This window comes from Anopheles gambiae, chromosome 2, assembly GCF_943734735.2.
Source record: "Anopheles gambiae chromosome 2, idAnoGambNW_F1_1, whole genome shotgun sequence".
NCBI classification, from domain to species: Eukaryota; Metazoa; Arthropoda; class Insecta; order Diptera; family Culicidae; genus Anopheles; species Anopheles gambiae.
Window position 1 is genome coordinate 117,690,580 of NC_064601.1, and position 27,989 is coordinate 117,718,568.

General features: G+C 50.6%; 4 protein-coding genes across 5 annotated transcripts in view; 2 read left to right on the top strand and 2 right to left on the bottom strand.

The window, feature by feature from the left end:
• Positions 1-1,220: 1,220 nt before the first annotated feature.
• On the bottom strand, positions 1,221-16,302 carry LOC1269553 (dynein axonemal heavy chain 8). Its single transcript, XM_308196.5, has 7 exons — positions 15,784-16,302; positions 10,149-15,715; positions 8,670-10,075; positions 7,689-8,593; positions 3,035-7,616; positions 2,234-2,958; positions 1,221-2,152 (listed from the first exon to the last, which is right to left on the bottom strand). The coding sequence occupies exons 1-7, from the start codon at positions 16,300-16,302 to the stop codon at positions 2,027-2,029; spliced, it is 13,830 nt and encodes a 4,609-aa protein (XP_308196.5). The 3' UTR covers positions 1,221-2,026.
• A 759-nt stretch (positions 16,303-17,061) lies between these two features.
• On the top strand, positions 17,062-20,051 carry LOC1269552 (endoplasmic reticulum metallopeptidase 1). The gene is made up of 4 exons (XM_308195.4): positions 17,062-17,884; positions 17,970-18,629; positions 18,708-19,211; positions 19,285-20,051. The coding sequence occupies exons 1-4, from the start codon at positions 17,102-17,104 to the stop codon at positions 19,963-19,965; spliced, it is 2,628 nt and encodes an 875-aa protein (XP_308195.4). The 5' UTR covers positions 17,062-17,101; the 3' UTR covers positions 19,966-20,051.
• A 607-nt stretch (positions 20,052-20,658) lies between these two features.
• LOC1269551 (endoplasmic reticulum metallopeptidase 1) lies at positions 20,659-23,683 on the bottom strand. Its single transcript, XM_061644571.1, has 5 exons — positions 23,544-23,683; positions 23,352-23,484; positions 22,024-23,289; positions 21,434-21,937; positions 20,659-21,369 (listed from the first exon to the last, which is right to left on the bottom strand). Coding segments are annotated over exons 1-5 (2,592 nt in total). The 5' UTR covers positions 23,546-23,683; the 3' UTR covers positions 20,659-20,682.
• A 965-nt stretch (positions 23,684-24,648) lies between these two features.
• Positions 24,649-27,989, top strand: part of LOC1269547 (mucin-5AC) — a 57,340-nt gene continuing 53,999 nt past the window's right edge. The window contains exon 1 of one of the 2 annotated variants that reach the window (XM_061651949.1): positions 24,649-24,718. The gene's annotated coding sequence lies outside the window, so the exon portion shown is untranslated. The remainder of the gene's footprint in view (positions 24,719-27,989) is intronic. The other variant, XM_061651950.1, reaches the window with a different exon arrangement.

Consider the following 27,989-nt stretch of genomic DNA (forward strand, 5'->3'; position numbering starts at 1 on the left):
GTTAGCAATGGTGAAATATGGTTCCCCATGACGGCCCGAACGGAACCGCGATGCGTAGGAATGATCGCCGTCAGAGCGGCACTAGCCAAAACGCTGCGTGCGATCAGCTTCGATCTTACCCCAAAACGGTGAGACCCCAAAACGATCGTCCATTGTTTCTCTTCCCCCCTGCCGGATGTCGGTGTTCTGTAAATGGCCTGCATGCCTGTTGTCTGCGCACTGTATGAACACTTTAGTTTCCATGCTGTTTTGCATAATTTATTACCATCCGAGAACGGAGATAATTGTACTATTTGCATTAGAATGCGCCAACACTGAAACTCGGCTGGTCTGCAGTTCGTTCACTCTCTTCTTTTTTTTTGGCTTTGTTCTGCGCCAGAGGTGCGTACCGTCCAGTGCTACAAAACTTGCAAGTTCAGCGACCGTCCAACCCCTATTTCACAGCCTACTATTTACACCTGACAGGTGTGTGTGTGTGTGCGTGTGACATTTCGTGTTTCGAGACTCGGTTTCGCTCCACCGCAATAAACGTTGCGTTCGTCATTTGATCTCCCTTTTGCGCGTTCCCAGCAAATTTGGTGCTTTATTGGATGAGCGTATTTTGGGGAACAAACTCACTGCTTCATTTAAGATTGTTTTTCCATCTTCCACGAATCTGCTGATAGAAACGTTCATTGAGCTATTCTTTTCTTAAAGCTGAAGGTTATCGACCACATCGGGAACCTTTCCAAGGTAACCGTGATCCGGATTTATCGTTCATGTTGCTGCACTTGGAACTAGCCACAACCATACCCCACCGGTTGATTGTGCACCGTCATACGCCCCGGGCAAACGCACCACAAAAAGCCGCCAGACAGACTTGGATTCCATCTGCGCAGCGCTCAAACCGGTGGCAAACTGCCGGATGCCGGACACATTGCTGTGCCTCTGCCTTTCGTCCGCTCCCTTCTGTGGGGTGACGACTGTTACAGCAATCGTTGAACCGCTGCTGCCTTCGCTCCGGAAGCAATGCCATATGTTACTGCATCACGATCATGATATGGGAATGGGCTTGATCGTGTATAGCGCGTGCCCTGTGGTACCACCCCGTTCACTCAGTATGCAATCAATGAAATGTATGCAAACTGTGGGGAATGTTACGAAAGTTTAACCCCAACATTAAACGGGGTAGCATAATGCTTAAAACAGTACAGCAATTATTGTTGTTCGGGCAGTTTCATTTTTGCTTGCAATTGCAACGAACGCACCCAAATTGGTGTGGTCTCTCATGGTCGCAACAGTGTTGCGTGCGATGCGATATGGTAAGTTTAGCGCAAACACGATTGTCCGGCTCGGTAAGCCCACCCCATACTGGAGCAACGGAAAGTGAAACCATTTGCCACCATACCACCTTCGGCAAAGTCCGGGACGCAGTTACAGTTCCACAACCGAAAGCGAAACCTGTAAACCAAACGATAAAACCCGACGAGTTTGTTCTGCTGTTAGGAAAATGAAAGCTTTTCCAGCGCTTTTCATTGTAGAAAACAGCAGGAATAGTATTCAAATCAAGGTGTTAGATTGCGAATACAATGCCTTTTCCGGATATGCATTATACAAAACACATGTAGTAGTTTGTCTGTTAAACAGTAATTTCAAACGCCGACAAAGACATTTACTTAAAAACGCTGGCCCCTGTCCATCAATCAATGTGTCGACTTAGCACAGGGTGTACTATATCGCATGCGCGACAACGCTGCTGCACTATGACAACCCATCCTACGATCCGATGGCCAAAAAAGCTTGGTTGCTTGGATATTTTAATTCGAAAACTGAATCCTTTTTAACATAACGATGTGAAGTCGTTACGATCAATCGCTTTGCAACTACACACACTATAAACTACATAATTAAACTTGATCAATGTTCGTAAAAGCTTTGTTACTATTTATTCAAACATCTTCCCGATAGCATGCTTCAAAATTTAGAGTTAGACTACTATTTTCTCGAATTGTTCCTTCCCCCAACAAATTCCTTTCTCGCCTCGAATTTACTTGATATCACACAAAAGGGCAACACCACGAAGGACCCAATGTTCCGGCGGTTTGGCCGTTTGCAACCACAACGGTGTGATGTAGTTCAAATCCGTTCGATTAGCTTTCTTGTACACTGGACACTGTGGAGACGTATTATGGTTAATTTCATTTTGGTCCACTCCACCCCAAACAACAACAAAAAAATGAAAACGACAACTTACCTCGTACAGCTTTGGATCTTTCGGTGCAGTGGAATTGATGGCGTACACGTGTATGACAGGCATCGGTGAGTACAGGACCTTGTTGGTTGCTTCCTGCAGCCGAATAAACCGCTTGTCCCAGCCGGCTCCATCGATGTACAGCCCGTAAACGTACACCCCTTCCGGTGGCGTTACCTTGCACTCTTCGGTCAGCATCTGCGTCACGTCATTGTGCAGTGTGATCATGTCCAGGGCCCAGCCCTTGTGTGCGCGAGCAACTTCCTGTCGCATGGCGGTTAAGAATCCCTGCGGATTGAAGAATCCCGTCATCCAGAACATGTTGGGCCGCTTGCGGAAACACCAGTTGTTGAACTGTGTGTTGCGCTCAATCAACTCCGTAAACCAGAAGCCAAGTGAGGCCGACGCCCAACTGCCCCGCTTCCACACGGTGGGCACGCGCGCATCGTAGATGTTGTCCAGCGCATCGCGAAGCTGCTCGTTCATGATGATCACACCATCGATCGCAAGCAGCAGATCGTCTAGCGTCTGGCGTACGAGCAACAGGATACGCTGAATCCGATCGATTTCCTGGCGCAAAAAGATGTTCATCGACTCCTGATGACCCATGATGCGCAACCGTTCCTTTACCGCGTACGGATCGTACGGCGGAGGCACTTTGCCCAGCATATCGCGTACCATCCGTGCTACGGTCACTTCACGCGTCTCGCCACCACCTCCCGATGATTCTGCGGAATAGAAGAAGATCGAGGGAAATGACCATCCATCCATACAATATGCTATGCTCTTGAATTTGAACCTCACCTTTCGGTTGGATGGACAGGATCGTGTCCAAGATTTCCTTCGTCGTATTGCTCTGGTACGTAATGTCTGCGTTCGAGTGTAATCCATACACCTGCGGAGGATCTACTAGCGGCATGCCTTCTATGGCCTCAAGGTACTCTTCAATGGTCTTGAAACGCATAATGCGATACTCGCGGAAAAAGCGGAACGTTTCCTCAAACATTGCATCCGAGAACCAAACGCGAGCGAAGGTGTTGAGCAGCCGCTTGTCGTAGTCGTCCGTAACGCGTCCTCCGTACTGCACCTCACCCAGCATGTAGCGCATGGTTTTCCAGCTTACCCGACCCACCTTAGGGTCCAGTGCGTCCAGATGATTCTGCACAAACATGCAGCTTGCCAGCCAATCCGCCGAGTTGAACTCATACGGAATGTTCCATCCTAACGGGCCAAACTTTCGCCGCTCCTGTACCACCGTATGCAGAAACGATATTCCGTAAATCAGTGGCACGTACAACACCGAATCGCTGTACTCGAACATCTCCAGCGACATCGAGGCGTAGGTACGCTTCAGACCGGCCTTCACGCCCGACGGTGGTTCGTTGGTAAATTTCAGCGACATCTGCAGGAAAGTGATCGGAAACGCGGGATGTGGCTCGGTGGTCATCCAAATGCGGAAGTTCTCATGGTACGCCGTAGGACCCGCCCGGTCCAAATCCATGATCTGCAGCAACAGCTCGTTCATGTACTCCAGCCCGAGATGGCAGTTTTGGAGCAGCACCCAGGAGCCTTCCTCCAGCGAACTGCCGACAAGTTTGCGTGCATGCACCTCCTGTCCCTGGCCCATCGAGATTGAGCGGCACTTGATGGCATTCTTTTTGGCCAAACTTTCAATGCTGGGCGTCGGATCGGAACCCATAGACAGAAAGCAAACCAACGGCGTCAAAGGTCGGCTTTCCTCCAGCAGCGCATCGTAGTTGATGATGACGGGATCGGCAAACCGTTCGCCAAGCGACATGCCCAGATAGCGACGGCTCTGGAACAGCGTTCTGTCCGGACACCATGCCCGAATGATCAGCAATCGGCGGAACGCATCCATCGACTGATAGCCTCCCTCCGGTGGCAGTGGCTCTTCTTCGGGTGCTTCCTTCGAGAACCACGCTTTCCAGCCCTTCTCATTGCCCCGTATGCTGTCGAGTATTGCACTGAACTGATCGAGTTTGGAGAGCTGCACCAAATTCAGCCACGTTACATCGGCAATCCATTTGTACGGTTTCTCCGGACACGTGTTGATATCCAAGGCTGCTCCTCCTTTGATAAACGTTTGAAACTCGGCATGCGTTACCGTCTTCCGGTCCAAATCAATGTTCAGAGCCATCAGAAGAACGAACAGATACTTGTGCACCTCGTACAACCCTCGGCACACGTATCGGAAGATGTCATAGGTGAGATATTCGATAATGTTGTTAATACGTCTCGTCGGCACCGGATGCCGATCGGAACGGTTCATTGAAATGTCGAAGCGTTCCAGGAACTGTACCAGCGACGTTTGATACATGTTGTTCACCATGGTCATGCTGCATATGAGGAAGTACAACACACTACCTCGTGCCGCTACCGGTCGGTATTCTTCGCGAGCTCGGTTGATTTTGATCTCCGTTTCCCGCGCGATCTTCAGCTTCTCGCGCACCTCAATCGAGGTGATTTTGCTCGTATTCAGCACCCCAATCACCGTCACATCATCCACCAAGCTGCCCTGCGTGGTGGACAGCTTGTGTAGCAGATTTGCCTCCAGTTCCTGCATTTTACGTCGATTTGCTGTCACATCTTTGATCAGGTTGGTTCGCTCCGATTCCAGCTCGCGCTTCTCCGTCAAGATCACGCGACCCAACAGCTGATCCTCTAGCCCACGCATCGTCACGGTGAAATCAATGATGGACGTTCGTGCAGACACCTCGGGCGTGTAGAGCGGGTTCGGTAGCTTCGTGGTCATATACATGCGGAACGAATCATTCACATCCACCTCCTTGTCACCCACCTTCACCTTGTAAGTGTTGCCCATTTTGATGAAATTCTTCTCCAAAACGTTGTCCAGCACGGGATCGAGCTCTTCCCCAATGTCCTCGATCAGCATCGGGTAGCCGAGTGAAACGCAATCTTCAATGTGATTTCGGAAGTACTTGTGATTGAGCGATGTCACCACCAAACCAAAATCGTTCTCCTTGTTCTTGATCCACATCTTGCCCTGTGACTGGGGATCTATCAGCAGTGGATAGCGAGCTGCCTTCGTCACGATGATGCCATTCTGAATCGAAAGCTCATCGTTCGGCAATCCTTGCAAATTCCACTCTCCTATAGTGGCGGGATCGGTGAGGTTTTCTGTTATATTTATGCTCCTGGACACTGGAATGCGGCGTTTGCTGAGTTCATTCTGCCAGCTCATCTGAAGTACGGTGCGGTACTCTTGATTGAAGGGACCAGTGTACGAAAGAAAGCCGGTTAGGATGAGCACATCTCCAACAAGTCGCTCGGTTTCATCTTTAAACTGCTCCAACTGCTCTGTCCACCGTACCCTTTCGTCAGCCAATCCGTCAATCAACGCCGAAGCTGCATCCATTTTATCCTGGCATTGTTTCGCATCATCCAGCACGGCTTTTTTCTTCGCCATTGCTTCGTCAAACATTTGCTGCACGACGGCCAACTCTTCCTCCTTTGCTTTCAACAGTGCCTCCGCTTCTGCCTTCTCGGCCATGGCTATGTCTAGCTTCTTCTGCTGCCGAACCAAGTTGGCCTTCAAGGGCAGCACATCCTTATTTACGTCGTAGAAGTCCGCCATCGCAACAGTCCATTTCAGTAGACCGGCCACATTGCCGCAAGCTGCCTTGGCCGCCTCAAACGTGTACAGATGGTAGTTAAAATACGGCATCATGAGATCGACCGTTTCGGCATTGATGAGATCCGCCTGGTAGCGTACAATTTTGCCAAGGAAGCCTGTGTCCGCCATTACCTTAAGTGATTGCTCCCAAGATGCCAGCATAAACTGGCGTTCTTCGTCCGGTTTGACGGCAGCTATTCGTCTTCCGAACAGTATCAACACAACGTCCATGATCAGTGTGATCAGGTACGGTGGTTTACCAAGCTTTCGTACCGTCGCAATATCGGCACCGGTCACTGTCTTTAGGGCTGCTTCAGCCTGCTCCAGTGCTGGTCGGGCAGCTTCCAGTTTATCCTCCGCCACTAGCGTGTCCGCCTGGATTTGCTCTACCAGTATGTCGGCCTTGTTCTTCACCACCAATACATCCGCTTTCACCAGCTCAGCTGCACACTGAGACTCCGTCACGGACGCTAATACCACCTCCGCCGCTTTGGTGGCAATCACAATGTCCTTCTCTTTCTCCTCCAGCTCTAAGCGCAGCACATCAACGGATTCTGCCGCCTCAATCAGCTTCACCAGACCGGTTTGCATTCGGCTCGCTAGAACGGCAATGTTTTCGTGCTTCTGTCTATAGATGACTTTGTAGCCTTCCAGAAATGAAAGGAACGATTTGGGCGTCACGTGCGCCTGCCGGCGGAACCGTTCGAAATACTCGATGCACACTTCGGCCACACGGTTCTGCACGAATGCCATGATTTCGATCAGACGCACCTTAACGTCAGGCGTGCAGACGATATTGTAGTCGCGCAGGAAATGTGTTGATACGGCAATGAGTGCATCCTCTGGCCAGCGCTGGAACCAATCGATGGTACAGCCTGAGATGAGCCCCGGGAACTTGAGCGACCGGTTGCGGAACTTTTCTCCCACAGGCGAGAAACACAGCACAATGTGAAGGTTGGCCCGCGCTCTCGAGATGAAGAAATCGTACAAGTTGTCCTGCGTCGGGATGCGTTTCGGATCGACCTTCTTCATCACTGGTATCAGCTCGTTTGTTATTTGATCGATTTCATCCTTGGGGAAGAGGTTGGCGATTTCACCTGAGCTGAGCACGTTGTTGATGTACTCCAGGAAGCCTTCGTCCTTGATGTCGTTATCGGTGAATATAAACGTTATGCCTTGACCTTCCACACCAGACACACGGTACAGATACTTCAGATCCTCCATCAGATTGTTCACGTTGTACGCTCTGGTCAACGTGATCTGGTAGAACTTGTACCCGGCAATGAAGGACGCCAACCGTGTTAAGCTCTGCTTGCCTGATCCTCCGACGCCTACCAGCAGTGCATTTCCACGCGGAGTACCGATAATGCGCGCAATTATCATCAAATGAATCAAGGCATCGCGGAAGAACACTAAATCCATCGTTGCGCCACGGACCTGTTCGTTGTACAGCTCAAGGAACATTTTGACGCGAGCAGTAGTATCCTCAAAACCGGGCATTTCTTCGTACAGCTTCGGTGGTTCTAAGCTCACGTCATCTCCTTCCTCGCCGGTAGGTTCGGGAGCATCTCGCAGAAAGTCGACGAAGAACTGCTCTTCCTCCTGATAGTGTTCAAAGTCGGGCCCAAGCTCTTGCTCGGCTGCTGTTCGCAAATAATCGACAAACCATATGCGATCTTCGAAGTTTGTAAACCGATCGGCTATCACGCGCGTACATTCGTGCCGCCAGAGCTGAAATCGAATGGAATGCAGACACAGTTCCGATTTCCGCAAAACATCTTACCCCTGAACCCCTGAACTTACATTTATTGCCGTCCGGATGGTTTCGCACTGCTCCGATTTGACTTTCAGCATACCTTCCCAGATGCGAGACAGATCTCGCAGATTGAACACGTAATGGAATTTGGCCGGTGTCGGAAGCATCTTCACCTTTGTTGCTTGCCAAATTTTACGTGTTAATGGCACCAGGCGAGGAATGAACCGAACCAGCACCTCGTTGAACCGCGACTCACAGAAGTACCCTTCGCCAAGCACGCCGAATATTTTGTCCATTGACTTGTTGCTAGGAATGGCACAATTGAAGATGCAGAACTGACGCTTCAACCGAGGCGGGATGTCGTTTCTACCGCCACCCGGATGGATCATTGCCGCCAGCATTTGAATGTCCAACACGGTAAGGAAATCGCCCGGTTTGTCTAGCGAATAGAAGCCCCTATTCTCCATCAGCTGGCGCACAATCTCATTCGTTACCTGATCGCCCCACTCGTTCACGATCGGCATGTTAACGTCATCGATGAAGATGGACATCTTGCGCTGCTGAGGTGGACCATACGTTGTGCCCACGCGCTTCTCCACGTACGATTCAATGATCCGCTGGAACATGTTGGGCGTGGTGGCGGAGGAAAAGTTGAAGCTCTTCGAAAGATGATACTCTGGATCGTACTGCAACATGTAGCCCTTAATCATGACGGTTTTGCCGGTACCCTGTTCACCGATCAGCAGCACTGCTTTGCTTTGCCTCGCTACCAAATCGATCAGGAATGAGGTTCGCACATTGTCGACGTTTGGCACCAAGATACTCGCAAACTCCGGCACACTGTCGCTAGGGTAGATGTACTCTTCTACGCGATCATTCCAATGCTGCCAGTTGCCCTCCTCTGATACGACGTACTCAAAAATCGTTTCACCCGGTTGTAACTTTGGCCATTCTGGAAATTCAATAAGCAAAGAAATGAAGAATGGAAATCATCACACAACACCTAAGGTCAGATTCCGATTACTTACTCATTCTGGAGGGATGCTTTGCTATAAACTCTCCCATTGTTTCACGATCGTCCAGCTCAAGCACGGCACCCAAAGACCACATGAGCGAGAACAGAAATAGCCTCTCCACGTGAGCATCAGTAAAGTCGGCCGTCGTTTCGCCTTCGTTCCGTGGAGCCAACAGTCCTTCCAGTAGATCACAACACTGTCGAATGTAGATGGCTTCCAGTATCTTCATTTTGGCCTTCAGTTTCGTTTGCACAAACTCATGCAGATCGTTGTAGATCTTCATAAACAGGCGCCTCAGCAGTTCGCTAACATCTGGAGGCTTGGTTTTGAGCCATCCATTGAGAATCGGTTCCCACTTCATGATGGACGCACTCATAAACACCATACCCATGCGACTTACGGTAGCCGGTGATGCGTTATCTACGTTGTCCGGCTCAAAGACCAGCTTTGCGTTCGGTGCCATCGTAATACGATCACCGTTTGCCAACGTTAGCGTTTTGTTATCATCCAGCACGGAATTCAAGTTCTCGATCCATACTGCATCGACCGGTCCGTCGAGCACCAGCCATACAAAGTCCGTTTTCTTCACCTTTAGTGTACGGCGCCACAGCGTAGAGAAAATGCCATCCGTCCAATCATTCGTGGCTACGTCCAGCCTTCCAAACATCTGGGGAGCAGTGATTGCTTTCGGATTCATGCGTATTTCCTTGTGCGGCATACCGAGCTCGGTAAAGCTCTTCAGCAGGGTTAGAATGCACTGCGTCTTTCCTGCACCGGTCGGTCCCAGAGTCATCAGTCCGTGTCGCACAAGGGAAGTTTCGTACAGTTGAATTACTTTCAGATTCCATTCGGGATGGTTCATCAATCCAAGCGATTCGGTGCTGTTTGCAATGGCCTTTTGCAGTTCCTTGTAGCTCGAGGTGCTAAGCTTGATGCCCGGGAACAGATCCTCAATCAGCGAAATGAACAACGGCTCATCCTCGTCCACCAGCTTCGACACGTTCATGTCTCGCAGGACACGCATAACAATCGTTTCCTCCGTGTCGGTCGGATTGGCACGCTTTTGGGCACCGAGCGTTCGCAGCACGGACAGAATGTTACGCAAACCGAAATCGTAGTGCACTTGCTTCGACAGCTGTTCCTCGCACAGTTTGTAGAGTGTGAAAAATTTACGCGCCAGTATAACGTTGTCCTTGAAACCGCAGCTGGCCAGCTTGACGCGCATGATAATCTGTCGATCGGGAACCATCATTGCGACCGATCGGAACATGATTTTTAAATTCTCGGGCAACTCCTGTCGCCCTGCGTATCCCGGATTCATGGTGATGAACAGTCCAAACTCTGGATTGAGCGAAACTGTATCACCGTCACTAAACAGGAAGGATGTTTTCTTTTCCTTACGGGCACTGAGAACGATACTGCAAAGAGCACGGACAGAGCGGTTTAGAAAACGATACTTTCTCGCCTCATGGTTACCGTACAAATACTTACTGAATTTGTTGCGCTGCCACGGACAGCACGGGAAGTTCGATACGATTAAACTCATCGAAACAGCCCCAGGAACCGGATTGGGCGAGACCCTTGTAAATGCGGCCCAAACCTCGGAAATCCATCTGATCCGAACAATTGAAGACCACCACCAGCTTCCCTAATGCTCGACCCATATCCTTTGTGGTTTCCGTTTTGCCCGTGCCAGCGGGACCGGCTGGAGCTCCTCCCATCGACATACCGATCGCTTGGGCCAGCGTAATGTAGCATCGATCCGTTAGCGGTGTGATGGCCAATCGTTCCGTTACGCCGAGATACTCGTTTTGATAGATAAAATCCACATCCGTTATCTTCACGATTACGTCGTCCGTTTCATCGATGTAATAAAACCGTGCCTGCTTTTGCCACTCAAAGTCCAGCGCTGTTCTTATGCGGAAGCGCACGAGATCGTCGAAAATGTCACGCTGGTGCACGTGTATGGTAACCATCGTTTCGAAGCGAATACGCTCCAGCTTCGTTAGATCCTTCACCGTCAGCTCAATTAGGCTGTTTAGCAGATTGAGGAACCTGTTGTTGGTCACACGCATGATCGCTTTGTCAGTGCGACATCTGCTCAGCGCTATCTCTGCCTCGTTCGTCCACAGTAGCTGTACACCGACGAGACCTGCCTGGCCACAATACTCTTGGAAGCCGAGGATGAAATTGAAATCCGGACTTGCGAGACAGTGAGCCATCTGAGCCAGGATCGTTCGGATGGTATCCTGCATCTCACCCAACAGATTGCCGAGCCAAATCTCCACCCCACCGGCACAGAACACGGGATTAGCAAGCGGAACGCGCTCACCATTGTCCGAGCAAATGGCCACGATTTTACCGAACGTTTTCTCATCAAACTCAACCCTTGCGACGGCATCGAAAATACTCAACAGATGAGCCTGAATGGAGGTTGGGTCAGAGCTTTGGCCGAGAATTTCCAGCAACACAGGATCGGAAATGAAGAAGAATCGGGGGAACAGGAGACGCTTCGATTCCAAATACCCGGTGAGCGACTTCTGACACGTTTCGAGCTGCTCCAGCAGAGATGTTAGCGTGTAGGACATAAAGTCTTCACCCGTACAGCAATTCACAACGTTCGGATTGTCTCGCGCACGGAACATAATGCGCACCCAGCTCTTATCAATGCCGGCGAAGCGTTTCGCATCCTGTGGCAGCTGCTTGGAAATGTCTCCTCCGACAAACACGGCCTCCAGATATATCCACAGGTTCTGCACTTGCAGCCATTTCTCCAGAATTTCTCCAGTGTTCACCAGCTTGTGCAGCCACAGCATTATGTCCTTCTTGAAATGGGCATTGAACCGGTTCGATGCCAGCGAGTTCACGATCATGATGCTATCCTCGAGCAACGATATGATCTCGACCGTTTCTGCCGGCTTGATGAGCAGTTCGCCACGAGCCTTGAATGGCGCAAACTGTAGATTCACCGTAGACCATTCCGCCACTACCGAGCGCAGCTTGGTGTCGATGTCGTTCTCCTTCACTGCACCGATACACGTATCCTCGATGTCGTCCGAAAACTTGAGCAGCGGTGCTTCCATTATGTTACCCAGCGTAAAGGTCGGCGAAGTTACATCGAACTTACAGTCCAGCATCTGTTCCAGCTTCTCCCAGTGCCGGTCTTTCATCGCCTCATTGCACATAAGCTCCAACAGTGGACAGCTGTTATTGAAGTCGTCGATCTTGGTCTTCAGCTCAATGTAAGCCGGCCAATCCTTCATTGCTTTCGGCAGCTTTCGACAGCGGTTCTGGAAATCGGTCAGCTCTGCGTTGATGTTCTCAATATCCACATCCTGCCACGGAGTTTCGTAGTACTGATCGATGCTCTTCATCACTTGCAGATACAGCGAGTAGAGTTTGTTGAGCAGGTTAAACTCTTTCTTGCGCTTGTGCAGCACCGGATAGTCGTTCACCTTCAACCCCAGGAACGCTTCGCCATTGGCGTACATCTCGAACTTGCGCCACAGCTCATCGAACCGTCCCTGAAACATGAGCAACCGATCGCTAGCCTCCTTCGCCGGAATGCCCTCCTCCATAGGGCCGTTCGTTTCAAACTCCAGATCAAAGCCGGTAATTTCTTCGTTGAACTTGGCCACTCCGGCGCCTAGCTCGCGTTGCAACGGAACCTGCAGCGCGATGATGTCATTCTCGACCTTCTCCACCATCTTGATCATTGCTTTGAAAGTGTCACGAATACCGTAAACGGTATCCACCTGTTCCTGCGTTATTTCAAGCTGCTCGAATTCGGCCAACGTGCGATAGGTTTGCTCGATAAACGTAAGATCGACATCGATGAAGGAGAAATTATCCTGCACCGTTTGCAAACAGTCCATCGCCATACGAATGTCGTCCAAATCGGAGAGCTTGCGCTTGAGCGTCTCATCGTGCTCGGTGATAAAGTCCACAATTTCTCCAATTCGGATGTTGTAGAAAGCGAAGAACCGTCGAAGAACAACCTCTACAACAGCATCCAAATTGATCACTATCGGCCCAATGTGGCTAGTGTATGTGACGCAGGCCAGATCTTCCTTAATCTTTTCAAACCGCTCGGGCTTTGCTTCCATTTCCAGGCCGAACAAGTTCTGCTTCCAAAGATATTCGTAGTGATCGTACACCTCCTTCAAAATGTAGCTGATGTCAGGCTTTAGCAGCAACATTCCACCGTCAAATTCGTGCACCATTCGGGTCACCTCCTTGTGTTCGGATATGAGCTTGAACCAGTCCCTCTCAGCACGCTGCTCCGCCAGCATTGGACGTCTTGCTTTTCTCTCCGCAGATTTCGCCTGCCGGCCCCAGGTGGAGATCGCGTAGAACGTCTCCACCACATTCAGCACGACTCGCTCAAACGAGAACTGTATATCCTCCAGCGAGGGTACAATGTCGCAACAGTCCGTTTGCAGCTTCATTGCAGTAACTATGAGAGGATGAATTTCGCCCAGAATGGCTGCCTTGTTCAGCTGTAGCCGCACCAGCTCGAGCCGAGAGCGCAGTTTTTCCAGCGAGTTTTTCACCATACGCACAAACACGTTAATGATGCGATTGTTGAAGTACGCAAACAGCTCCATGCAGTCTATGTGTAGCGTTGTCACGTCATAGTTGAGCGCACCGTAATCCTGGAACAGCGCTTCCAGATGTGCCTCGGGCGTGGGATTGGCAGGAGTTTTGTACAGCTTGTCGAATCGAATCCAATCAAACTTGTCCGTCGGCAGCAGCTCTTCTTTGCGTCTATTTTCGTCGGTGATTTGATCAAGCGGCAGCTGATATTTGCGATTTCCGCGATCGTCACGCTCGGGGACTTCAATTTTCGTGGCAAACTTGTTGATCAGCTCTATAACTGCACCTTCCATGGCCTGCGATTTCTTCTCCAGGTACACCTGCACCGACTGGCGGTACCGAATGTTCATTTCGTAGAACTCGTTCGGATCGACCGGATCGGCCGGGAGCGTCAGCAGATCGGTACTCTCGAACGAACTCAGCGTATCCTCGACACGAGCTTGCCAAATGTCGTGCACCTCCTTGTAGAATTGTTCCGTTTCCGTGAGCGTACTTTCCACCTCGTCTAGATACTTTTCAATGTTCAGGGACTCCCACGTAATGACACACAACCCGGGCAGAAAGGCTTTATCGAGCTTCACCAACATCGTGCGCATCAGTGGTAAAAATATCGGCGGAATGCCCAAACGGAGCGTGTTGTTCTGTCGCAACAGATGCTTCGCCCTTTCAAAGCATTGATCAATTTTCATTTTGTTCTGCACCAAAACAAGCGTAAAATCGGGCGCACTCAACCCAAGCTTTAGCACTACCTCCGTTTCCCTGATCACTTGCATGATCCATGGATGGAAGTTGAGTTCCAACCAGTTGTCCGAGGTACGCTTCCGGTACACCGGGGTAGACAGCTTGGTGCGGGCCTTCTCCGCAAACACCATCCACGCTTTGTGGTGCAGCAATTCGTAGTGGATCAACACTTCACACAGATAGTTGTAGTATTTGATGCAGAGCTGGGCTTTGCGGTGGTTCACCACGCACGCTCGATGTTTGAGATTCGCAAGCGGAGTGTCCATCTGACGGAACAGCGCTCGGGCCCACATTATGCGCCCGACCGTTTCCGGCACACCGTACGGTATCAGGGGATTCGCTCGGTTTTCGTTGTAAATATCTTTCAGTTGAAAAATTTCCGTCTCCAGCATCATGGCCACATCCAGATAACGGCGATCAATGCACAAACATTCCAGCTGCAGCTTCTCGAACCGCCGCAAAATCAACAAACTGCTATCGACCGTACGCTCGTTGGCGAGCTGTTTTTTGAGAAACTTTTGCAGCCCCGATTCGGCCAGCTCTACCTCCTTCAGGTAGCATTCGTAATCCTTGTCAAACTGGTGCTCGGTGTAGATCAATGGATCGTACGGCTTCGAGGTAAGCGTTTCATAAGCCGCCCTTATGCGCCCTGAAAACACTTCCGTTCCGGAAATAGCTACCTGTTCGATGATTTCGTACTTTAGAAACAGCTCCATGACTTCCAGTATGCGCGCCAACCGCAGCTTGAAGTGGTTCAGTTTTCCAAACACAAACACCTGCGAACATTCCCAAGGCGTTTCGGTGGGACTGTCTGCCATTTTTTGCACCGTCTGCCTATAGCTGTCTCGGAAGGCTGCATCCAAGTTGTGACAGATGGTGATCTTGCTGATCAGCACCTGCTTGGGCTGGTTGTAGATGCGAATCGTGCCACGATCGGTTAGAAACAGCCGGCAGTTGATGATGATTTGGTTGGCAATCTTTGTCAGCAGCCCTGTTATGCGGTCCGAGGTGTTGTAGTACATGGAGGATTTGTAAACCTGACGGATGACTTCCAGCAAGCTAGGAATGCTTCTCGTCGCTTCCTGTGGATCGCAACGGTACAGAGGATCCCAGAACCGTTCGATCGAGCTTATGAAGCGTACGTTATCCCGCGATTCGATCAGCTTGTTGGACAACTCTGCCGCCAAACCTTCCCAAACCTTAGCCAACTTGCCGCGTGAGATTTTCAACGATTCCAGAAACTGACGAAACACTTTACCCTCCGTAAACTCGCTGATTGACGTGTAGCGCGTTAGTACCGTGCGCCAATATTCCAACTCCACCAGCGGTCCGGCGTAATGGGGAGCCTGCTCGATCTGGTCGCCCTGTGTGAGTGCGTACTGTACCTGTTCCATCCAGCGGGCGAAAATGTGTTCAACGCGACCCATCTTTTCTCGATTGTGTGCCGTTTCCTGCACCTGGATGGCGGTCAGTAGAAAGCCCATGTACAAATCACGATCCACCTCAAACACGATACGCTGGGAAATGTCTTTTTCGGTACTTTTGAGGAAATTGATGAACCGGTTCACGCCGTACTTGAAGTTACTCTTCTGCATGTCATTGCAATGGCCATAGTCGCGGATGTAGTCGATGGCCGGCTTCAGCACGCGCTCCAAAATGGAGACCAAACTGTACACGATCGAGCTTCCGGGGGGTATCGTGATGTTTGTGAACAGGATTTCCTAAAAGCATACAAACATGTTCAGTCCCATTTGTCGTACAAATCACACCGTCGCGTTTGTATACTTACATCGCTGAGTCCTTTGGTTTCGATCGGCTTGACATTACTGTGCCGACACACTCCCACACAAACCGCGGTCACTTTGCCACTGCGTCCATCGGTGATCCAAACTTGATTGCTTGCCTGCTTTACCTTCGCATTGTACCGGCCCGTATCCATGCCGGGCGGAGGACACATGTCGTAAAACAGGAGCAGCGCCTTCGTGCCCTCTGCCTCAAAGAAGCTATCCAGCAACTGCACATCGAACATCCGGTCCGCCACACACTCAGCAACGTAGTCCTGATCTTCGCCCAAGATGTACGCACCCACCTCTAGCACGTGCCGGTGCTTGGTGGCCAAGATGTTGAGCCGCTCCGAGCGGGCATCTTTCGATTTCTCGAGCCGTTGTTGAATCTCCTGCTCTTCCGTAATTTTCGGCGGGCTGCCACGACGTCGCTTGACCAGCTGTACCACATTGCCGATTTTCGTGCTAACGCCAATGACATCGAGCACTTTTTTCAGGTGACGATCCGGATCCGGGTCCGACATGATGCTGCTGCTGCTGGATGTGTACTTCTCTTTCGACAGTTCTCAGTGTAGGTGCAGGGCAAAGAAATAGCACAGGAATGATGGAAAGGTGTATGCTGCGTCAATGATTACTTTGATGCTCCACTTTCATCAGTGGTTGCTTTGATGGGTGAGAATGGTTCAAAGAGTGGATTCCATGGGGTACAGTCGTCAACTCGCATGACTCAACAACAACAACACGCCCGTCATGGGATCAAGTCCCGTACGGACCGGACCGATCATTTCCGGTTATATTGCTGTGAATTGAACCAGTAGGATTAAAAGCAGATAGTCCAGATTCATTAGAGACTTATAGATCAGGCCTAGTCCGACTGTGGAAAAAAGGTAAAGGAAAAGTAATAACCCTCGACCAAGGCACACAACACCCATGTAGCATTCCTTATCGATAATTCGACGCATAAGTATTGTTCAAAATATGCATGTGTGATTAGCAATGGACTTAATCGAACAGATTTGACCACCCTTTCAGAGGCTATCGTACGATTAAGTGTGTGTGTTCTCGTATTCTTTCACCCGTTTAATCGTCATATCGTAATCGGTTGCGAACTTCGTCAACCCCCTTCTTGTCGATCTTCAATCTAGACTATCGGCCAATCAGCTTTATCGGAGGCTTTGATACGGACCCAACTGTGGGGGGGATCACTAATTAAAACTGCTCAAGCGATATGATAACGATGTTAAAGCAATTGAAAACATTCAACTAAGTCCTCCCCACTGCCGGTCAGTCAACGCTTAGCTGGTGTGTTCTACAGACATAAACATGGAAAGTGAAGCCGACCTGTTCGAGTCAGCGAACCAAAAACGCTCGAAGCGCGATGCACAAATCTCCCCCTGGTGGTTGCTCGCTCTGTCCGGTGCGGTGGCCGGAGTCTACTTTCTCGTCTACTGGAACTGGGCGGCGATGCCGATCGCATTGCGCCGTGCGGATGAGCTAACGCACCCGGACCGCTTCATAGCGGAGGTGGCCAAGCAGCATCTGTTCGAGATGAGCAACGTTGGACCGCGGGTGGCCGGCAGCTACGCCAACGAAATAGTCACCGTACAGTTTCTGCTTCGTGTTATCGACGAAATCGCCGCCGAAGCAAACTCCGCCGCACATCGCGTTGAGGTGGAGGTGCAGCGCGCGTACGGTGATATGTATCTCGACTACGAAAAGTACCCCCAGACGAGCGTGTACCAGGGCATTCAGAATGTGGTGGCACGGATCGTGCCGGCGCAGGGCAGCGACCCGGACAACTATCTGATGCTCAGCTCACACTTCGATAGCGTCCCGCAAAGCCCCGGAGCCGGGGACGATGGGACCATGAGCGTTATAATGCTGGAAGTGATGAGGCAGCTGGTCCAAAGCAAGCGATCGTACGAGCATGGGCTGGTGTTTGTGTTTAATGGCTGCGAGGAGAACACACTGCAAGGATCGCACGCGTTCGTGGCGCATCATCGGTGGTTCGCCAAGGTGCGAACGTTCATCAACATGGACGTGGCGGCGAACGGTGGACGGGACATAATGTTTCAAGCTGGACCCAAGTACTCGTTCCTCATGGAAGTAAGCAGCTAGCGTGTGCTAGTCGTACGCGATCGACAAACACTCACAACACTCTTCTTTCTTCTTTCCCTTCCGAACGAGACAGTACTATCGCGATCATGTTCCCCATCCGTACTGTACCGCGGTAGCGGAGGAACTGTTCCAGGCGGATCTGGTACCATCGGAAACGGATTATTTAATCTACTCGACCGTCGGCAATATACCGGGCATGGATTTCGCTCACAGTACCTGGGGCTATCTGTACCACACGGCGTACGATGCCTACGACACCATACCGAACACAACGCTACAGCACACTGGGGACAATGTGCTGGCATTGGCCAAAGCGCTAGCCAACGCACCGGAGCTGTACGACATCCGTGAGCATGAGGGCAGTAAGGCTGTTTTCTTCGACTTTCTCAACTGGTTTCTCGTGTACTATCCACTCTGGGCATCGATCATACTCAATGTTGGCCTGGTGGTTGTTGCTCTTTGTGCGATCGGTTTGTCCGTGTGGATGATGGCACGCAGCACGAGCCTAACGGTGGGTCAAGTGCTGCTACAGGGTCTTACCAGCATGGGTGTCGTGCTGCTGACACTCATTGTCGGTATTGGACTGTCGCTGGCGCTTGCCGCCATTCTGAATGCTGTCGATTCCACAATGAGCTGGTTCACTCAAACTTGGTTGATCTTTGGACTGTACGTCTGTCCCTTTTTGATTGCAACGTGCACTGGGCCGTTGTTGTATATTCATTTCGTAAAAAATGTAAGTAATCATCCCCGAGAACATAAGCTTAATCCCCGAGAACTTCCAATTAATCGATCGCGATCATCTTTCGAACAGGATCACCTATCACTGCACGCCCGAGTTCAGCTTTTGCAGCACGCCACTTGTGTCCTGTACGCGTTGATACTGGTCGTACTGACAGCTATGAGCATCCGATCGGGCTATCTCTTCACAATGGCCATCCTGTTCTACACCGTCACGACGCTGGTGAATGTATCGATCAAGTATTCGGCCTTCGCCTGGCTGTATGTGCATCTCGCCGGACAGATTGCACCGATCGCGTACTTTAGCTCCGTTTCCCTTACCGCCTTTGCCACCTTTATCCCGATGCAGGGACGCGGCAATGCAGGGGCCAATCCGGAACTGCTGATCGCTTTATTTGCCGTGCTAGTGGGACTACTGGTGGCAGGGTTTCTCACCCCACTGGTAGCGTTAGCACGCAAAGCGTACCTTTACATCGCGTTAGTTGCCGTCTTTTTCGTGGTGTCGATCATCGTGATGGTAACGTCGGCAGGGTTTCCCTTCCGAGCACACACTTCACCGCAGCGCTTTTACATCTACGTAAGTACAGTGGTTTCCAAGGGAGCTTTTACGCACAAACACACAAACGTAACGTGCACGGTTTATTCCGCAGCATTGTACCAGAGAGTTTTACCATCAGAATGGTACGCTGAGACGGTTGGAAGGAGGCTACTACGTTCATCCGCAGGATCGTTATACAGGCGATCTTATCCGCGAGCTGGCAGTCAAGTCCGACCTATCCGCCATACCGCTGGGGGATGAGTGTGACAAGGAGCTGTACTGTGGTATACCTTTCTATCAAAACACCCAGCACGGACAGCGTGAAAACGGCCTTTGGATACAAGGCAACCCATTTACCCTGCCCGAAGCAATCGATCTACAGCTAGTGGACAGTCAACGTGATCCAGAGCTCAACCTTACTACGTTCTTTTTCACAGCAAAAGGCACAGATCACATGAGTTTCTACGTTTCTCCCGTGGAGGGCGTGAAATTAGTGGGCTGGAGCTTCAGCAAGACCATTCCTCGCAGTGGGCTAGCTTGGAATGGACAGGAGGTGCACTTCGTTAACTTTGTGCATGGAATCGATGATCGTCCGCACGAGTTTTATCTTACGGTGCATGGTACGGCCAGCAAGGCGGCGGAAGCGGGTTGGAGCTTTTACCTGAATATAGTGGCACAGTACATGCACCATGAACAGTATCGTGCTAGCGAGTTTCAGCAATTTGTCGACCAATTTCCCGACTATGCGCATGTAGTGGCCTATCCCGCTCATCTCGTTAGCCGAATATACTGATCGAGTAGAGGTCGTAGGGAGGTTTGGTAGACTGATAAACGGACTGATTTGAATAAAAGAAAGTTATGTTTGAATTGGATACGAAACTAATTGCGTTACATAAAGACTGAGAAAGTGTTGAACAACTGAGTGAGTGAGTGACTGACTGGCTGTGGCTTTTGTCCCATTATTTGTGGCTTGATCGGGTGACAAGTGATGCGTGAACCAGTAGCATTCGTTCAGCGATCACTATTACGATGCACTTGCCGCATGCCAAATTGTGCCGGATTTACCACAGACCACGTCACATTCCAAGTGCTACATTTGACTGTGTCTCAGTTTTCTTCAAATACGGTGTAGCTACAACGACTGAAACTATTAGCGTACAAACACTTCACCTAGCAAGATGTATTTTACCTTAAGCCGTTTAATGGTAAGTAAACAATTCCTAAAGAATTTCGCTTAAATCAATCATATCTTTGTGCTTTACAGATGCTGCTCACGTTGCTTGCCTCCGTCAGTTGGATCACATCTGCTGCAGCACACAAAGTTTTTCACAAAAGAAACACCTACAAACACACTCCACGGCGGGTGGAGATGAGGGTTTACCGTGGTCCCATAGACCATTACACTGGTTCCGTTCCGTGGGGTTATTTCGTCCGACAGCCAGCTGATCATTCACAATAAATACATCTCTTATCAAACACACAAATGTAATAGGTTGTTGTGTTTTATTTCCTAGAATATCCAACTTTCCAAATACCCTGGATAGGCGACGGTGTGCGCATACTTGGGCATCTTATCCAGCAGTGTTTGGAACTCTCGCGCACGGTACACGCTGTCGTGATGCATGTACTGGGCGACCACCGAGAGATAGAAATGGGAATCACTCGATTGCACCGTACCTGCTGCTGCGTGCTCAATCTCAATGTAGAACGTGAACGGAGTTAACTCCATCGATCCGGAGAAAAAGTTCACAAAGTACACATCCTGTCCATTCCAGCGCTTTCCGCTGGGTGGGATGCGTTCACTGAAACTCCACCCGACAAGCGACCGACCGGCCAGCGGTGACACGTACAAGCTCATGTGGCTTGGCCCTTGAACCCGAAAGTTCATACGCACCCTTCCTGGGGCGGGTACCTCACGAGAAACGAATTCGAAACTGACCCGTTCGGGGAAGATCGGTGGTTCCATTGCCGGCAGCCAGTAGCTTGAGCCACTCTGCCGATGATATCGGTTGATGTAGAAGGGTATACCGCAGTAGAGTTCCTTTTCGCATTCGTCCCCGAGCAGCTGAGCGGCCGACCATTCGGTAACCTCCGATTGTAACAGTTCCGGAGTGTGACGATCCTGTGGATGAAGGTAGTAGATTGCACCCGAGTCACGCAGTGTTCCGTTTGGCCAGTAAAAGTTTCGCTGATGATGCTACAAGTGAGAAAAAAATGTGTCAATTGTTGTCAAAATACACTTCCTTCTTAAAAATACTTACAAATATGTAATATCTTTGCGGTGAGGTACGCTCCCGGAATGGGAAACCTTCTGGAGTGGCCGCCACAATCGCCGTCACTAGAAACAGTAACAGAATGGCACCAAACACGTACACCTTCCGACGGAACAGCACTATAAACGGCGTCAGCAAACCGACCAGCAGCAGTGTCACAAGAGAGGCAAACAGCGCCATTTGCAGGTCCGGATTGGAGCGATTGTCACTGCGACCGGTCATTGGGACGAACACGGCAAACAAGGTAACTGCTAGGGAGCAAAAGTAAATCACAGGCACCAGCTGACCGACCAGATGCACGTAGATCCACACTCTTAGCCGAAACTGTATGATCATGTTAACGATCGTGGTGGAGCAGTAAAAAATGATCGGAAAGAGCAGCACAAACGCGGATCGAATGCCACCGATCGAGAGCGTTATCAGTAGGACGGCGTAGATGCAGTGCTGCGCGTGCAGGAACAGTATTACCCGGCCTTGATCGTGCAGGAACGGCTGCAGGAGCACAAGAGACAAAAAGAACAAGAGACTGATCATACACTGATTCTACACACCGCTGCATCCTGCTTACAACAACTCACGATTTTACGAAAATGAACGTACAAAAATGGCCCCAGCGTGAGACCACCGATGCACGGCACAAAGTACAGCCCGAACAGCAGCCAGGTCGACGAGAACCAGCTCATCGACCGGCCGCAGGCATCGAAAATGACGGCCACCAGCACGGACAGTCCAGCACCGAGCACGATCGAAAGCGTCTGTACGATCAGCGTCATGCCGGCTTCGAACAGGATGTTACTACCGACGGCACCATCCTTGCGCATGATCATGAACAACGTACCGACGATCAGTGCCAGCGAGAGTACGCCCAGCACGATGTTCACAATCATTGCCGTCGTTTCGGTGTAGTACACAAGAAACAGATGCATAAAGTCGAAAAACACGGCCGTTCCTTCGCGATGCTCCTGGATGTTGCCGAGCTCGTCGGCACTGCCGAGCGCCCGTACAAGCCCGAGCAGATTGTCTCCGATGTGCTGCAGCGTCCCGGCGGATATGGTTTCCCGTGCATCCAGCGCCGTGTGATAGAGGTATCCGTACGACGACAACGCAAAGTCCAATCCGGGCCAGCCGCCCTGTTTCGAGAGCGTTTCGTAATCGGTAAAGGACGGCACTAGCCCCATCTGGAACACTTCCTCCCCGAGCGTGTTTGCGTAGGGTCGTTGTACGTAGTCGCGATAGTACGCCATCAGGAAGGGGTAGTTCGGTCCGGATTGGAACATAATCTCCCGACCAGCATTGGCGGCCACATCCAGATTAATGAAGGCGGCCACCGACTGGGCTAGCGGATGGGCCCGCACGAACCCATGCGCACCCTGCATGGTGTTCTCCTCGCAACCGTTGAACAGAAACAGTAGGCCATGCTGCAGGGGCGATCGCGCGTGCTGTGTCAGCTGGCGCATCAGTTCCAGCATGACGACCACCATCGTACCGTCGTCACCGGCGCCCGGACTAGTCACGGCACTGTCGAAGTGCGCATTCAGCAGCAGATACTTGCCGCTGAACGAATCCCGCCGCTTGATCGACACTACCAGGTTCTGCACGTTGCGGTAGTAGCTGGTGATGGGATAGTCGTCATAGTCGAGGAAGTAACTGCCACTGACCCGCTGCACCTCGTACGTAACTTCATACTCCGGAAGTGCTTGACGGGCAACGGTTTCGATCGCTCCGTACAGCCAATCGACCGCAAATCGTTCGTTGGTTTCACTGCCCGCCACACGTGGCCCACGGCTCGTTAGGGCGCCCAGATCGTACAGGGCCCGTTCCGCCACGAAACGACCATCGGTGTTCTGGAAGTGGAAGTAAAAAAAACGGTCGTAAACAGTCGTAAACAACTTTGCTTGATAGTTACCTCGTCCGCCAGATTAACCCCACTGGGCAGCGTGTTCCAGTTCCAGTAGGTCAGAAAGTAGACTCCTATCCCGATGCCAGGGCCCAGAACGCACCACAGCAGCTCGAGGGTTAAAATGTACGACAGAAGCTTCCTGCAAGTGAAATAGCATTAAAATTTGGCCCCAAAACAGAAATCGCTTCCCGTACTCACATGCTTCTGTTTGGGGCGTCTCCACACACTCAACACGGACGGACGGACGGAAAGATTAAATGTTACTGATGCATCGGAGTATTCCGTCCCCGATCTCGTTCGCTCAATCGTGTCCCCCGTGTTATCTTCGGGGGGGACAGACATACACACCAAAAAAAGCCATAAGCAATACAGAAACCCTTCACTACTTAGCGTGCGTGTGACGAGTACGGCCCCTTCCCGTCGTTGTTGTTGTGACGGGCTTATCACAATGTGTTGTGTGTGTCCCCCTGCGTTCAATTCGGCAATCTGGCTGATAAGATAGGTTGTTCCGTAATATTTCCCGCTGCCCGCAGTAGGTGGGCGGACGAACCCTGGACGGGTGATAAGCGTACGCGCGAGCTCGATTATCAAAAATCTGCATGGCCAGGGAATTATATGGGCCGCCCGTCACCCTACCCCCTATCCCCAACTTTCCTCTTGCACGCATTTGTGGCATTTGGCAATCGGATAAATTACTTCCCATTGTTCTTTGCGTTGCGTTTTTTGATTTACGAGTCCCAATCGGTCACGAATGGCGTGGAAAAGGGAGGGGAGGGGGGAGTGATGGGAGACGGACGCGTTTGCGCTAGCTTAAAAATTGTTTATGATTTTAATCTCCGCTGAGTGGTCGCGTTTGCTGCTGCGTGTGTGCTGCTGCTGCGGCACGGTGAGCGGAACAGGAGCAAAAAGGAGCATGGCCTGCTCCGTTCTAATGCTCAGTTGCTACCATCCGGACATCGCCACACGTAAACAGAGAGCGATTTTGGTCCTCACGTGGTGCGCTTTTCCATCTCTCCGAGCATATGGCGCTCACACGTGTGAGTGTACTCGCACGCCATGCTCTTCGAAGATCTCAGCATTTCGCTATGTTTCGGTTTTCCTTATGTTTTACGGGGAGCTTTCCACGGGGAGATGGGTTTTATTGTTTTTAGGCCGCTCAATTTCTCTCTCCCTCTCTCGGGGCAGGAAGTCGAACCCGCATCGAAATTTAACTTAAGTTACTGCATCTCGGAATTTCCGGCCGAAGCCGAACACGTTACGGCGAACGGCGAATAAAAGTGCCGAGCCGAGGACGAAAAAGCTCAATCTACAACGGAACGTCGCCGTGGGTGCTCAGTACCCCAGTGCCCAGTGTGCCGCGCTCGACGATAAAGGTTGAGAGAAACTTCCTTCGTTCTTTTTTATTCATCTTTGTCTACATATTTATGTGTTTGTGTGTGTGTGTGTCGCTTTGTGTTTCGGAGGATATTCACAACTTTCACGTGGTATTATGACGACGACGAGGGGGGAATGTATCGTAAGATGAACGGAACGCACCGAACAATTGAAGGGAAATATGTTTTGAAAAGTGCGGTGTGTGTGTGAGTGGTGTGTGTGTTGTGAAAAGCGTTTGGGAAATCTGCAACGCACCAGTACAGTAGGGTCTTGCAAAGGTCGAAAACCGAAAGCAACGTCGCGGCCAAGGAATGCCCGAGCCCCCCTTACGTTTACCGGAGTGAAGGGAACGTGAAATGGAATTCAAAAAGTTTTCCTTTATTGCTCGGCAGCCCGTTTCCAGGATTGTGGGGAAGTTGACTTTACGTACGCTCTCCGTTCCGTTCGGTGGTTTTTGGCTGGCGCGTCGAGATGTCGTCGTTCAAAGAATCGGGATTAGTAAGAATCCGTCCTCTCCGTACCGTCGTATAGAGGTTTTCCGTGGACCGCGTGTGTGTGTGTTTGTGAGGAGCAATCGATAATGTTGTGTTCTTTCGTCCACTCGCGTCTCAACAACAGCTGGGGCCTGCCAGATGATAAAAGTGTTGCGTTGCGAGAAATTCAACTGGCGATAGATAATAACATGCTGATTAGCAAAACGGGGAGGGGGGCGCTGGATTCGCGCCGACTTCCGGCGTCATTGCACCACCTGTCTGCCCATCAACAACGAGGGCCCTAAACTGCACCAGCTGCTGCTTACGGAACGGTTTTCTTGAAGCTAGGCTTTGGAATTGTGAAAATGGGACCACGAGCGCTGAATCCGCACACTGACCTCATACAGACGGCGCGCAGTTATAAAGTATTCAATAATGTAAAGCACTGCGGTAGGGAGCACATGATAGGTGGATTGCAGGGAGAACCGACTGCCAACTTCGGTAGCATCTACGACCTACTGGCGAATGGTGATGACGATGACGACGACAACGACAACGACGACGTCGTCATTCAGCACCGTTGTCGAGTTTATGCCAGTGTTTATTGATTATTGGGTCTGCCTGGTAGTGTGAACCATCTCAGGCCGCATGGTCCAACACACACACACACATGCCCCCGTCCAGTAGCAACAACAGCAGGAGAAGCCTTCGCGTATCTCGCGCGTTATGAAATTGTGTCGCGCGGTGTTTTCCACTCACAGCTCCATCCTCTGTGCTGTGCCTCTGGCTAGTCTCGGCCTCGGTCTGTGATGGTGATGTATATCCGTGTGTCCGAATTTCATGCCACGCTTCTTGTTTTTCCAACGGGCCGCCAAGTAAGCGAACGAAAAGCAGAGCAGAGAAGCAGAACGCCAAGGGTGGATTTTAATTTCCGGATCCTGAAGACGAACCTTGTACGCTTGGCCATATTGTACCGCCGTGCCGGCTGGTGCTGAGACAGTCGTTCAGTGCCTCTGGCGGTACTGGCGGTCGGCGGATTGTGCCCCAACGATGGCGCTCAACATGAAGCTTAAAAACGCTGAAGCAATCGTCATCAAATTTCAATTATGACCTGGCAGACTGGCTCGCAACACACTTTTTTAAGCTGTGAGTGAGTTTTGATGGACTTCCTCTGGCTGGAATGGCGAATTACGTTGATAGAAGCATAGAGCAACTAGAAAAAAAGCAAACGTTATAAAAACAACGCATAAATTGTGTTGATGATTAAGAGTATGATATTATTCCTATTAATTTTAGGGTTTTTCAACGCAAATCGAATTGATTTCTAGACCGTCTCAGACGGGCGAAGAACATAAAAAACATGGAGGAGGATTCTTCTAAGAAAACACTTCCCCAGCATTAACAAACCATGAAAAAATAAACTTTAACTCAATAGAAAATGAAAGTTACTCCTTCAGCTTATCCCTCAGGAGTATGATACAAACGATCCCCCAAGACTAACGATATCCCTTTAGTTGGCAAATGCTGGTGACACTGGTGAAGAGGATTGCAACTTTTGGACAGTTCCTCACCGACTCGAGCAAGGCACATGTGTGGAAAGGGAGGGAACCAGCAGCAACTAAAGTTTTACCCGTATTATAGGGGCATGCGGTCAAGTTTACCGCTCTTTCTACTTCTCTCTCTCTGCTAAGTGAAATGTCTGAGTGCGACAGATCTGTCAATAGGGGTGACTATTAAAGGGGGCGGGTGATGGTGGGAGGTTTTGTTTGTCTATTGACGAGGGCCATCGAGATTGGAGATTGCCATTAATGGGGACCAGTTTTTCCAAAACCCAACAGGAAGGTGGTTCTCAGAATATTCTTCTACTGCTGCTGCTACTGCTGCCCATGAATGCAGAGGCGGATAAGAATGAAAACTTTATCATCCCATGATACCCAGGGTCCGGCATCTCAGTACATCATAAACATGCAATCGCTAACAGGGAAAGTAAAACGAAATACCATTCACCGAGCACTTCGTGTTTGCGTGCTGTGCTACTGCTGAACTGTGCGTTGGCAGAAAGCAGCGGTGGGCAAACAGAGAAGCAGCAGCAGCAGCAGTAGTTGTTGGTTTGTTTTGCTTCTTCCAACTTAATCAAAGTGCAAAGAAAAGTGAAATAACACGCCACAAATCCTATTTTAGTGTGCCAGTGAGCGGAAGGAAGCGTAACGAATTCCACCCCGAATGACCTTTTACCTTTTTAGATTTAAATATTTTCCGAGCCAAAGCCGGCACCAAAAGGTGTGCCGCCGCCCGCCACAGAACGAATTCTAGCAGGACGCCAAGTGCCACCAGTGAAAGGTTTTCTAGCTAAAATCACTGTAAAATCAGCGCATAAAATGTCCTCTGTCCGTGCGGCAGTACGGGCGCGGGGAGGGGAGGCCAGAAGAGGGTTGAAATTCTCCGATACGCTTTTGAAGAGGGTTCAAAAAGCGGACGAGTGACCGCATCCTCTTTCGGTAGGATCAAAAAAGGGGGGGGGGGCCTCTGATGGGGGTGGGGGGGGGGTGGCAAAGGACGAAACTTTTGCTGGAAAAGTACTCGCCTCGGTCTTGCAGGGTGGTGGAGGGGGGCAAGAGTTGTGTAATTGAAATTTACGACACGAGCACCGAACCGCCCCGTGTCTCCTTGGCGACGGGCGCAATAGTGCGCAGAGGTTTACCCGAGCAGACAACACAGAGCAGTGGAAACGCTCACAGATTCCTGTAATTGGCTCTTGGCACAATTACTGTGTCTGCGCTATAGGTCGCAACACTTG